The 12,039-nt window shown below is 32.4% G+C and overlaps 1 protein-coding gene across 1 annotated transcript; it reads left to right on the top strand.

The window, feature by feature from the left end:
- Positions 1-2,277: 2,277 nt before the first annotated feature.
- Positions 2,278-9,466, top strand: LOC119831065 (protein yellow-like). Its single transcript, XM_038354306.1, has 8 exons — positions 2,278-2,408; positions 4,576-5,009; positions 5,706-5,827; positions 6,027-6,253; positions 7,000-7,114; positions 7,491-7,571; positions 8,723-8,833; positions 9,248-9,466. Coding segments are annotated over exons 1-8 (1,233 nt in total). The 5' UTR covers positions 2,278-2,406; the 3' UTR covers positions 9,389-9,466.
- The last annotated feature ends 2,573 nt before the right edge of the window (positions 9,467-12,039 follow it).

Genomic DNA, 12,039 nt, shown 5'->3' on the forward strand with positions numbered 1-12,039 from the left:
TTAGTAAATAATTTGGTATTATTAAATTGATGGAGTCATGACGAGGGAGATTTGAGGTAATTCCTCAACGCCGAAAAGCAAACACAGGAAATTTTGTAACTGGATTTGACCTGCCAGAAAAGTAGAAATTCCTCACATCATGGCGGCTGTATTAGGGCTGGTTGCCGAGTGGCTGGTGAAACTCATCTATGTCTTTTCTGAGATTATCTCCATTGGCGAGCATATTGTGCTGATTCTTGAGAATGCGATTAAGCATTTCGTTCATAATTCATAAATAAATGTTTTTTATGCAGTCTTTCATAGTTTCCTTACTTCTTTTTGCCTACATATGGGCTACACTTTTAGTTTGGTTTTTCACTGAATTAAACCGGTGTTAGACGGTATTTTATATTTTTTATTACAATTTCTTTTGCTCTCATGGTTAAGAGATGGATACTTCCTTAATGCATATAGAATCTACTAGGTAGCGCTAATAGTAATTGTTATATTAATATTTTTTTGCTTTTAAGTGGTTTTGAAGTCGGTTTAATTAAAAAATAAATAAAAAAACCCCTATACGGCATATATTTTCCTTTGGCTATTGATTGCTGGTTATCTCTATATATATAAAATTCTCGTGTAACAATGTTAGTTACCATAACGGCTGGAACGATTCTCACGAAATTTTGTGTGCATATCGAGTAGGCTTGAGAATAGACCAAGATCTATTTTTCATACCCCTAAATGATAAGAGAGGCACAACAGAGTTTGCTGGGTCAGCTAGTAAGTATATACTTTTCATTATACCTACGCATTATCGATATAATGTACGTATGCCTACGTTTAGCCTACGTTTATGTTTAGCAATCTTCTCTTAAGTCTGACCTGCATATTTTTGAATACGAATCGTTATAGTTAAGTCTTCATTTTTCATATCAAGTACCTAATACTTTACTACCTAATACATGATTTAGATTATAAAATAAAGGCATCAATTAATCAACACAATCATAACAATTGCGTTGAACAACTAATCGCATGCGAGTTAATTGACGAAAGATAAATTTTCATTCATGCTTGCATGCAACATAGGTATATGATGTTAATTTGTTCATTATTATACTAGAGAAAAGTCGTAAATAACTATAGTGACTGGAAGTTAAATGTCACGTCCAGTAAAACGCCTAAAGTTGTTATTCTTGGTTGCTCTCGCAGTTCAAGTTCCGCTATAACTTCAACCTTGCTGTTGTTTTTGTACGATATATACTTTTATTTATTAAAAATAACAATCGATAAAAAATCTGTGTATTAAATTAAATCGTCGCTGTAGTTAGATATTTGGTTGTGCCATTTCAATGAACAGCGGATGCGTCGATCACGTGTCGAGCCTTGAATTATCTGCATCGAATTTACAATTTGGGATGTCGCAATTGATTTTAAAACTAACACAGCTCCTTTGTACTCGTAATATCACGTATAGGTTGATAATCGCATTAATATTAATAAAGAGTAAAATGATGTCTCATTTTGCTAAAAACACAAAGTTTTCAACTAAATTCAATTTATAATATCGATTGCATATCCGCATTTATTGTATTTGATTTTAGAACGTACGAATAGGTACCGGTTTTCTTTTGAGCTTCCAATTTACTGGTGGGAATATCAATTAGTTACAATAATAGACATAAACTATACGTGGATAACCTTTGATGTATTATTTTGGGTACCGTTGTAAAAAATATAAATAATTTTATAGGACCCATCCCATAATTATAATCTAGCTTTAAGGTATTATTAAAACCAAACGTTTTTAAAATGATTTTCGACTGGTCTTTTATCGGCCAATTAAACCTACACCTAAATAATCTACAAGTCTTTTCCGGACATCAAAATCATTTGAATTATTTGATTGTGGGAGTCAAGTACCCATCGAATTTTCGAATTAGGCCAGTTCTCACCAGGGATTATTATCCCTGATGTATTATATGGTGTATTCACCATCCCTACAGAATATCACTTTTTTGTCGTTTTATATAAATGTCTGTCCAAAAATTACTTATATCATCATTCACTATTTTATAAAATGGCTTCGGTCTTAGTATAAAGCATTTAGCAAATTGCAAAGCAGATAAAATGCACGTTGCTTCAAAAACCCAAGCAAGAATATGATAGCTAATTTTACAGTGGGTTAGTACGTTGGTAACTTTGTGGGCCAATTGTAGTTGCTAGTTGACATCTCTGCTCTAGAATTTACGGCTTCCTCTTATACTATGGGAATACAGCCCAAATATAGGTATTTGTATTGTTTACGTTATTGTGAATAGCTGTGAATATAAAGGCGTGTGAGACCTCGAACTGTTTAGTTAGTGCTGACGGATCCGCATAAACAGTCGCGGACACTCACTTTTACGTCACCAAGCATTTAGCATGTAAGTTTGCATTTTATTCACTGCTTCGATAAAAAATAACATTGTTTTCTGATTGAAAACGGAACTTATGAAAATGTAATATTCGAAAAAATTAAATGAATGATAGGGCAAATTCATATTATACTTACAAAATATAATGAAATAAGAAATTCTCAAATTAAATGAAATGTGAAGAATGTTTGAAAGTAAGCTTTTGAAGATATATGTATTTAGAACTAAAATATTGTTACGGTACATAGGTACGCATACTGACTAATAGAATACCTACATAACCGCTAACCGTTATTTTGCGAAAGCTTCTAGCAAGTATCATAAATATTTTAGGCAGAAAAACGATGTTTTTTCTGCTAAGAGTTTCATTCATGTTTATAAGATTTCAATCAGAATCTTGAATGCTTCGTATCAAAACGTCTTATTTTCCATCTCTCATCATTTTCAGTTTTATCTTGTTGACGAATTATAAGGCTTCATTTTAATATATTGTATATTTAAAAGTAAAAGGTTGTATACTTCATTACTTATTTACTGTCTCGAAACCAAAATACCTTCGATAAACTATATATCTATACTAATATTATAAAGCTGAAAAGTTCGTTTGTTTGTTTGAACGCACTAATCTCAGAAACTACTGGTACGATTGGAAACAAATTTTCAGTGTTAGATAGCCCATTTATTGGGGAAGGCTATCGGCTATATATGTACCACGGGGAAGCCGGGGCGGACCGCTAGTTAAAAATATAGCGCTAGAGAATCTGTTCCCGTATTATTATGTATTTAAATATTATGGACAATCCATTCGATTAATTTTTAAAATGTATCTACCGTTTGTTACATGGCACGTGAAAACTTTAAAGCCCTTAATGTACACATATTCTTTTTGAATTATTACATCAAAAAGCTGAAGTTCACCGTGCGTTAGGATTGGCCTTTAAACTTCTTCGTACCTTGAGCTTATAAAATAATTTATTACGTTCAAATGAATTTCCATAAGCACGTACTGGTTCATGACTTGGTCACTATTTGAATTCATTATATTATCTACCGATTCAAAGCACTTGCCGGCCTTGGGTGTGGGACAAAAACTTCTTTACTTGACATGACTTGCTAACATTCTCTTTTACACTTTAACCTCAATGGAATCGATGTCAGAGATTAGTTCATAATTACTTTATACATATTTTTTCATCTAAAACTTAACAAATTAATATATTTTGATGTGTTACAATATCAAAACAGGTAAATATTATATTATTTATTATAAAAAATCGTATTGGGGAACTGAACAGATGCACCTGATGGTAACATCACGTCACGCTGTCGTCGTCCATGTCACAGTATAAAGAGAAATCATACAGAATTACGCCCTTGATTCGTAGTTAAATCCGGAAACATCTAGATAATGTCTCTGTTTTTACAACTCAACAATAGTCTATAATATTGCCATATTGATCTGCCCTACATCGTCGTTGAACTGGTGTATGGTGTATGTGCCCATACCCACAACTGGAGAATTCTCAGAATGAATTCCTCTGTAATGGAAAGGCAGAGTGCGGATAGGATGGTCTTTCTTCTCCATCACCGATGGTTCTGGTTATTTTATGTCACAGCGGGCAACCGGGCTGGTGGTTCGGCGGATGGTAAGCAACAAGCACCACCTCCGCAAAAGGGTTGTTTTGGGGTTTTCGGTTATATAATATACTAAAAATAAGAATCTACTCAACATAGCCATCAAATAATGTATAACTAACATAAGTTCTTTCGTAGATCTCAGTAAAGAGTCGTCGCCTTAATTAGATATCCAACTTTGTTTCCTAATACTGACTACAAAAACGTGAGCTGGTAATGATATAGGAGACCTACGAGAACATTCAATTATTGTTCTCATTATTTTCTTGCAAAACCAAAACTAGGTTTTGTAATTCGATGTTTTTATGACAAAAGAATCGATTCTAAGGTATCTAACGGCACAGTTTACACGTATATACTTGAAGTCCATTCTATCATAATATTTAAGTATCAATCGTGTTCATCTTATTTTTTATAATGAATGGGTGAGAAATAAAAGTGTTGCGTGTCAACAATATACTTATTGTACGTAATAAATATTATTACGCGACAAAATATACAGAAATGAGTCGTAACTTTTTCACACTCGTCATTGTTTCAGGTCAAAAATGAGAACAACTCTATTCATTGCTTTTGCTGTGATAATAGGATGTAAGGCTGCTACACCTGACCTGCGTTTTGCATGGAAAGAAGTTGACTTTGTTTGGGATACTCCGGAGCAACGGGAAAATGCTATAAAGGATGGTTTATTCGTTCAAGCCCATAATCTTCCTTTGGGGCTGGCTCGATGGAAGAATAAATTATTTGTGACAGTACCAAGATGGAAAAACGGTGTAGCATCTTCTTTAAATTACGTGGATATCGATGGACCGCAGGATCAACTTCTTAAACCATATCCATCACTGCAAGACAATCTGGTGGCTGATACAGCGAAAGAGCTACCGTCCAATAGTTCTATTATTTCTGTCTTTAGAGTGTATGTCGACGCTTGTGAAAGACTCTGGGTTATGGATTCAGGATTAGCTGATATTTTAGGTGAGTGAAATTTATTTGCATAACATTCTGTACACACGGTACCAAATCATAAAGTATGTCTCGTTTGTTAACAAATTTCCTTTTTAAGCAAAACGTCGTGCAGGAAGATAAGGATTTATGTATTGTGAGCGTTATTATGTAACTTAATAAGTAGCTTAGTGAAATGGAAATGCTTTTTATAAATAAGTTTGAGTCATGTTGCGTGCTTTTAATCGACTTGTATATTAATGCATTGTTTATGCATAAAAAAGTACCATAAAATAATACATGAGTAATTCGCTTGAATACCCTCGGTTCTTAAACTTGGATAAACACAGGCTAACTCCACCACAGAGACAACAATTTTATTTTAATATTGGCAAGTCGTGGTTTCATAATTCATTTGAATGTGATCAAGGTTTTACTAGTTACCTACTGCATGCAATTTCTTGTAATTATTTTATCGTCAATTCAAATTATTATTTCCTGGTTTGTGTTTTATGACTAAGAATAATGTATCGAATAGTGATGTTAATTATATCTTGTACGTGTAGGTTAGGTTAGTACTTGGAAGATATAATTAAGGGAAAATATTTAGAGAAAAATATACAATAACACATTAAACAAATTACTCAACAACAAATTACATTTACCTATAAGTAGCTCTTTTCAACAGGAAGTGTAAAATATGATAATTATGACGTTTGGATGTTTTAGGCTCACCAAATCAAGTAGCCGGACCTTCTTTGGTTATTTTCGATTTGAAAACAAATCAACTTCTACACAGATATTTCTTCAAAGTTGGAGACATGAAAGAAGATTCGTTCTTTGCAAACGTTGTAAGTATTAAGTAGTAGCTATAGTAGTTAGCTTTTCATAATTTCAAGACATTTTTCAGCGGCGAAATCGAGACTCATTGTATCATGCATTGTTGGTCGTTACTCGCGAATTCTTTACATTCGAGTGAATGTTGTAATTATTTCCTGATTATTATACACTTTCAGAACTGAATAATCATTATCTAAATACAAATTTCAGGTGGTCGATGTGGAGAAGGACAAATGCGACCAAGCCTTTGCATATATCCCTGATTTAGGAGGTTACGGAGTCGTTGTATACAGTTTGAAAGATAATGATTCTTGGCGTGTGTCGCATCACTATTTCCACTTTGATCCTCTGGCTGGGTCCCATAACGTCAGTGGAATTGAGTTCCATTGGACCGATGGCGTGTTCGGGCTAGCCCTTTCTGAACCAAGAGAAAACGGGTAAAGTAGTCGCTTAATATTTATGACAACAACTAGGAAATATAATATTAATTTATTACAGATTTAATAACGGTTAAGACTTGGTTATTCATACAGTTGAGTCGCGCAAAAATGCAACAATAAACGAATCGGCACACGGTCACATTATTAAGTTCCTTATCCTATCGTACTTACTATACTTCATCCAACTTAATATTATATTATCCTACTAATATTATAAATGCGAAAGTTTATAAGGATGTGTGTGTGTTTGTTACTCTTTCACGCAAAAACTACTGAACCGATTGCAATGAAATTTGGTACGTAGACAGCTGGGCAACTGGAATAACATATAGGCAACTTTTTATCCCGATATTCCAACGGGATACGGACTTACGCGGATGAAACCGCGGGACGAAGCTGGTTTGCTATAAAGAAAGAAATATATTCTTGCTATTCACTTTTGTATTGTAAGCAAGTAGCAACATCTTCATTGAATGAGCATAACCTTGAGTAAAATAAAAAAACCGGCTTACATATAAATGGTGGCAATGACCGATTTAATAAATATTATTGATCATTTGTTATATACACAGCAAATTTTATTCAAATTAAATTTAGATTTGTTTTTTTTTAACGGAACCAAACAAAACGATATAAGCAGATAATATTACACACATAAACTGCAACACACAGTACTAAATAAATATACCATCGAAGCATAATTCATTGTATTTGTGTAAAACAATAATAAACGTATATTCCAGATATCGCACGATGTTCTTCCACGCATTTTCCAGCACTAAGGAGTTTTGTGTATCCACGGAATTACTTCGCAACTACACACACATAGACAAGTCTGAGGCTTTCCATGATTTCAAGGTATGAATACAAACGCATGTAACGTATGATTTCGTCAACAGGTTAACAGTTCTTAGTAATTCATTGAATGCTGTAGGTACTTTAACGGCTTGTCACGTTACATACAACGAACTTCAAGGCAATTATATAACTCGAAATAACCAACACTATTTTTTGTATCAATTGCAGTAAAAAAGGTCACAATAAAATTATTTTAATTAATACATATATGATAATACACAATACGTTGATCGTCTATAAAACCGTTGTTACTCTGCAAAGCTGAACACTATTATTTTGTTTTTATAAATCCTGCCAAATAAGTGACATTTGTATAATATCTTTATAACTTTTTGAAAAATAATAGTTTTTTTTAAACATACATCTTTCATTTCAGTTATTGGGCGACCGTGGTGCGAACACACAAGCATCTGCTAGCTATTACGACGAAAAGAATCATGTTCTATTTTATACTCAGGTACGAATATTAAATTAAATTCTACTTCCCAATATCTATGACAATATATAACTTTCTCATGACTCACACGTTACTGACTTACCTACTTTACTGCTCCACAGATAGACTATAGGTAGTAGCTGATACTAAGAAAGGACTTTGTTCCATGTAACATTAAACTTTAAAGCATATGTTTGTAGTCAATATTTATTATAATGTATTTAAGTATACGTTTGTAATCAATACAATAAGAATTGTTTATTATTTTAACATGTAAATTCTTTTGCTGTTCTGTGACTATGGTAAATATATTCCGTAAAAGTTGAAATAATAATAATTAATCTGAACACTAATGTCTAAAGTAACGAATAACTTTTATTATGCCAGACTTTCTACAGATATAAACGCGAAAATTTTACAGATTGTATGGGTGTAAGTTTATAACTCTTTTATGCGACAACCACTGAACGGGTTTTGATGATACTTTACTGTAATGTAGCTTAAAAGTGTAGATTTTTATTGTATATAAATATTTGTTGCTAGCCGGCATGGGACTAGCCCTACTAATATTATAAATGCGAAAGTTTGTCTCTCTGTCTCCACGCCTAAACAACTAAACAAAATTTGATGATACTTGCTATAAAGACTGCAAGAAACCCGAGTCGGTTGAGGAGGACATAGGATACTTTTTATCCCATAAAACCAACGGTAATAAGTGTAAATATGTGGGTAAAATCCCGGTACCATCCATATTTTCATTTGTCAAAACAACTTATAATATCTGTATGGAATTTGGTACAGAGATAGATTATTATAGTCTGGATTAATGCACAGGCTACTTTTAACCCGGGTATCACGCGAGTGCCTCCGCAGATTACAGCTAGTTTTATATAAATCCATTGCATTGTAGAGCACGAAAGAATACCAAGAATTTAATTTAAATAATGTCAAATATGGGATTCCCATATAGTGAACAAACTGGAAAATTAAATGCAGTAATCGTTGTGTTGTTAACATTGATAAATTATTAAGGAAACTTTTGCAAAATACCCACTTTTGGGTTTTGCAATCACAATGTTATCAATAGCATTGTCTTGCTTTTGTTTTCAAGTGTTCTCGTAAATTTATTGATTAATTATTTATTTAAGTACCTACACTATTTCTTATTTCAGATTAATCGCGATGGGGTCGGTTGTTGGAACTCTAACAAGCCCTATACTCCTGAAAATAATCCACTTATCATCACAGATCCCATATTGTATGAATTCCCCAATGATTTGAAGGTAATATTTTATACATTTACTTTCATATCGATCTCTGATTGACAATATGTTGTGAAGAGATAAAACTTAAGTGCTTTTAAGTTTTACAAAAAAGAAGTTATTTTTTGTGTTTGTTACTTCATAACTTTTTATTGGGTGAACCGATTTGAATATTTTTTATTTATCTGAAAGCTGGTGCCTGCCATTGGATCTCATTTAAATGTTGACTAGTTCTGACCATTAGATTTTGGTAAAAAATTATCATTTTATATGACAACATCGTATCTGTTATTACAGATAATATAGTGTTTGATCAATTATTTATTCTCCTCTGATTAAGCTATGCTTTCCAATATATTAAAAAGTACCCAACGTAGTAAGAATTAGTTTTAAATTTATTTCATATGTTAATTTTGTTGCTTCCTTCTTTTGTAGGTGGACGAAGAGGATACATTATGGATCTTGACCGACAAATTGCCACGTTTCATTTTTAGGTCATTGGATTCAAATGAAGTAAATTATAGGATATTTAGTATTAAAGCATCTGATGCCATTGCGGGCACTGCTTGCCAATAAGTTAAGATTTGTGTACTGTGTACATTGCCTAATAATATTAATTACTATGTATGTAAAAAATAAAGCTATTTAAACGTTGTCTGTTCAAGTTATTAATCGGAACCTTTCTTCTTTTTGGGTACTAGGCTACCAATATTTAGATTAGCATTGTAATTTTTGAGAACGTATTATTATACTGAAAATAATGTTTGCTATTTAATAATATGTTTATGTAGATTGTATGTATTAAAATAGAGACAAAGTTTCAGTAGCGTAAGGTTTTTTTGTATGGTGGATACAGCGGTGCGTGTCACTAGAATTAGTATTGTGACAAAAATCACTACTATTTCAAATTTATCGTATCTAATAAAAGCGAAATGTATTTATGCTTGTTGCTCTTTCACGTGAAAACTACAGAACGAATTAAGATAATACTTGGCAGTGGCGGGTCAGAGAATAGTACATAGTAGGTAGGTACTAGTTTATTATGTGTAAATTTTGGTTGTCTAGTATTTCTACGTGATATAGACTACTATATCACGTACTAATGACTACTATATCACGTACTCTATAACATACTAATGTTAGTACCTAGTATAGTATTATGTTATGTGTGGTGATACCTTAAATTTTATAATACGGAATGTCGACATAATGACACAAGCTAACTAATTTTACTTAAAAATAAATGATTTGGCCCACTGTTATATTTTCTATATGTATGCGTTCAGACAATGTATGCCTGTAAGTGATGAATAGGTACCATAAATATATACGACATATATTTATTGTTATCTGATATTTTCTCATATCAACACATTTTTAGCGCCTGTTTTTTTAATGATACCACTATAACTATTTATTTGTGTGCCCAATTACGCGTATCGGTGCTTTACCAGAACAATCTCACCGTCATTTGGTTTTAAATAAACACAATTTTGATAAGAAAGTTTACTCTTAATTTTATTGCGTAACTTGTAGATATACCTTTGTTTGCGAATATAGGTAAGTGTTATTAATGATTCTCAAAAATGTAGATATAGTTCCCCATCTTACTCAAATGTTACTTTTTTGCTTTTAAATAGTATTAAGTTATCTGTGCTTATAATAACAACCTTGATCAAGTGTATTAAGTGAATTATTTCGCTGGGAGTGGAAGGCGAAATCCGAAACTATGAGGAATATCGAGAAATACATTAAAAATCTCGTAGCCGAAATATCAAAATTTATCGACATAATTATATCATAGTAGTGGTCAATGTATATCATAAATTTTGAATTAAAACATGTATTTCATGCAGTACCTATTTTTACATTTATAGCTAGCTGGATTTTCTTAGAACTTTGCAAGTCATAAATACTTTCAGAAACTTTAAAAATAAGAACAACACTGCGGGAGCATGTGAACCATTATACTTATATCGCTGTGGCGCTCGGACGCCGAAATTATATGTTTTACTATAAAAATTTAATTAATATTAATAACTGGAAAATTGGTCTACTTTATATATTTTTGATTTTTCTGTGTGTTTTTACGCCACTTTACACATTAGACTCACTTTTGATCCATTATTATTATACGGACACATTTTATACGGACAGATTCAAATTATCAAGGATCGGTGACATGCAATAATTTCATAAGTTATTCAGCTCATTGAGACATTCTCAAATGAGACAGTTTAGCTAAATCTATCATTTTAGCGTAGTTTTTATATACTTTTATTTATTAATGGAACCATATTTCGATCCATAGCTTAATTGAAAAGTATGCATATTGAATTAAACCTTTTTTATATATAGGATATTTATCTAACTTATAAAATATATTTAATCTTAACTAATAAGTACGAGTAGTTAAAATACTAAATAAGTACTTTCCAAACATATCATCCAGACCTATTTAACCGCACCCTAAAAGGGGCATTTGAGCATCATGCAGAACTGGTAAACATACTTCCACCACCCACTGGATCAAAAAACATTAGAATGGTATTTTTTGTTGTTTAATAATGAGAGGTTAGCGTGTATAATTCAAAATTTTTGTTGTGTCATCATCAGCCCAAGTAAGTTCTCACTGCTGCGACACCTTCTATGAGGGTTCAGGCCATATTTGATCATGCTGGCCAAGTGCGGGTCGTCTGATGTTACATCTAACATGCCGGTTTCCTACCGATGTTTTTCTTCATCATTTTTGAGCAGTGGTAATATTATTCACATCGCAGACAAATTGGAAAACCAATTTATTTCTTACACGCTCGCCTAGTCTCCAAACCCTGAGTTATCGAATTCAGTCCGATGTCTTCACCACTGAGCCACCACGGCTTTTCATAATATATTATGTTGTCTATAATACTATTGTGTGTATACACGTGTCAAAAGATAGCCATTGAATGCACTCAGTGGATAATCTAGGGATAAACGTGATAGGATTTAAATGTAATAGTGCATGCATTGTCTGTTTACATACATTGCATGTGATAAGATAGAACTTTATTTATTATTTGAGACCTGGTAAAGTATTCCTTAATAACTTTGTCGTTTGTCTATTTCTTTAATGCGATCGGTATCTTATAAAAATATAAAACAGTAAGAGTATTTTGTTTGTAGTGTTATTCATTGCAAAGGTTATCATGTTTAAAATAATAACCATAAAAATAATCATCACGTAT

This window comes from Zerene cesonia, chromosome 13, assembly GCF_012273895.1.
Source record: "Zerene cesonia ecotype Mississippi chromosome 13, Zerene_cesonia_1.1, whole genome shotgun sequence".
NCBI lineage: Eukaryota > Metazoa > Arthropoda > Insecta > Lepidoptera > Pieridae > Zerene > Zerene cesonia.

Bases quoted from the DNA above. Each gene is read 5' to 3' on its own strand.
- LOC119831065 (XM_038354306.1), top strand. The intron at 7,572-8,722 runs GTACGAATATTA...TTCTTATTTCAG, and splicing joins ATGTTCTATTTTATACTCAG to ATTAATCGCGATGGGGTCGG. The intron at 8,834-9,247 runs GTAATATTTTAT...CTTCTTTTGTAG, and splicing joins AATTCCCCAATGATTTGAAG to GTGGACGAAGAGGATACATT.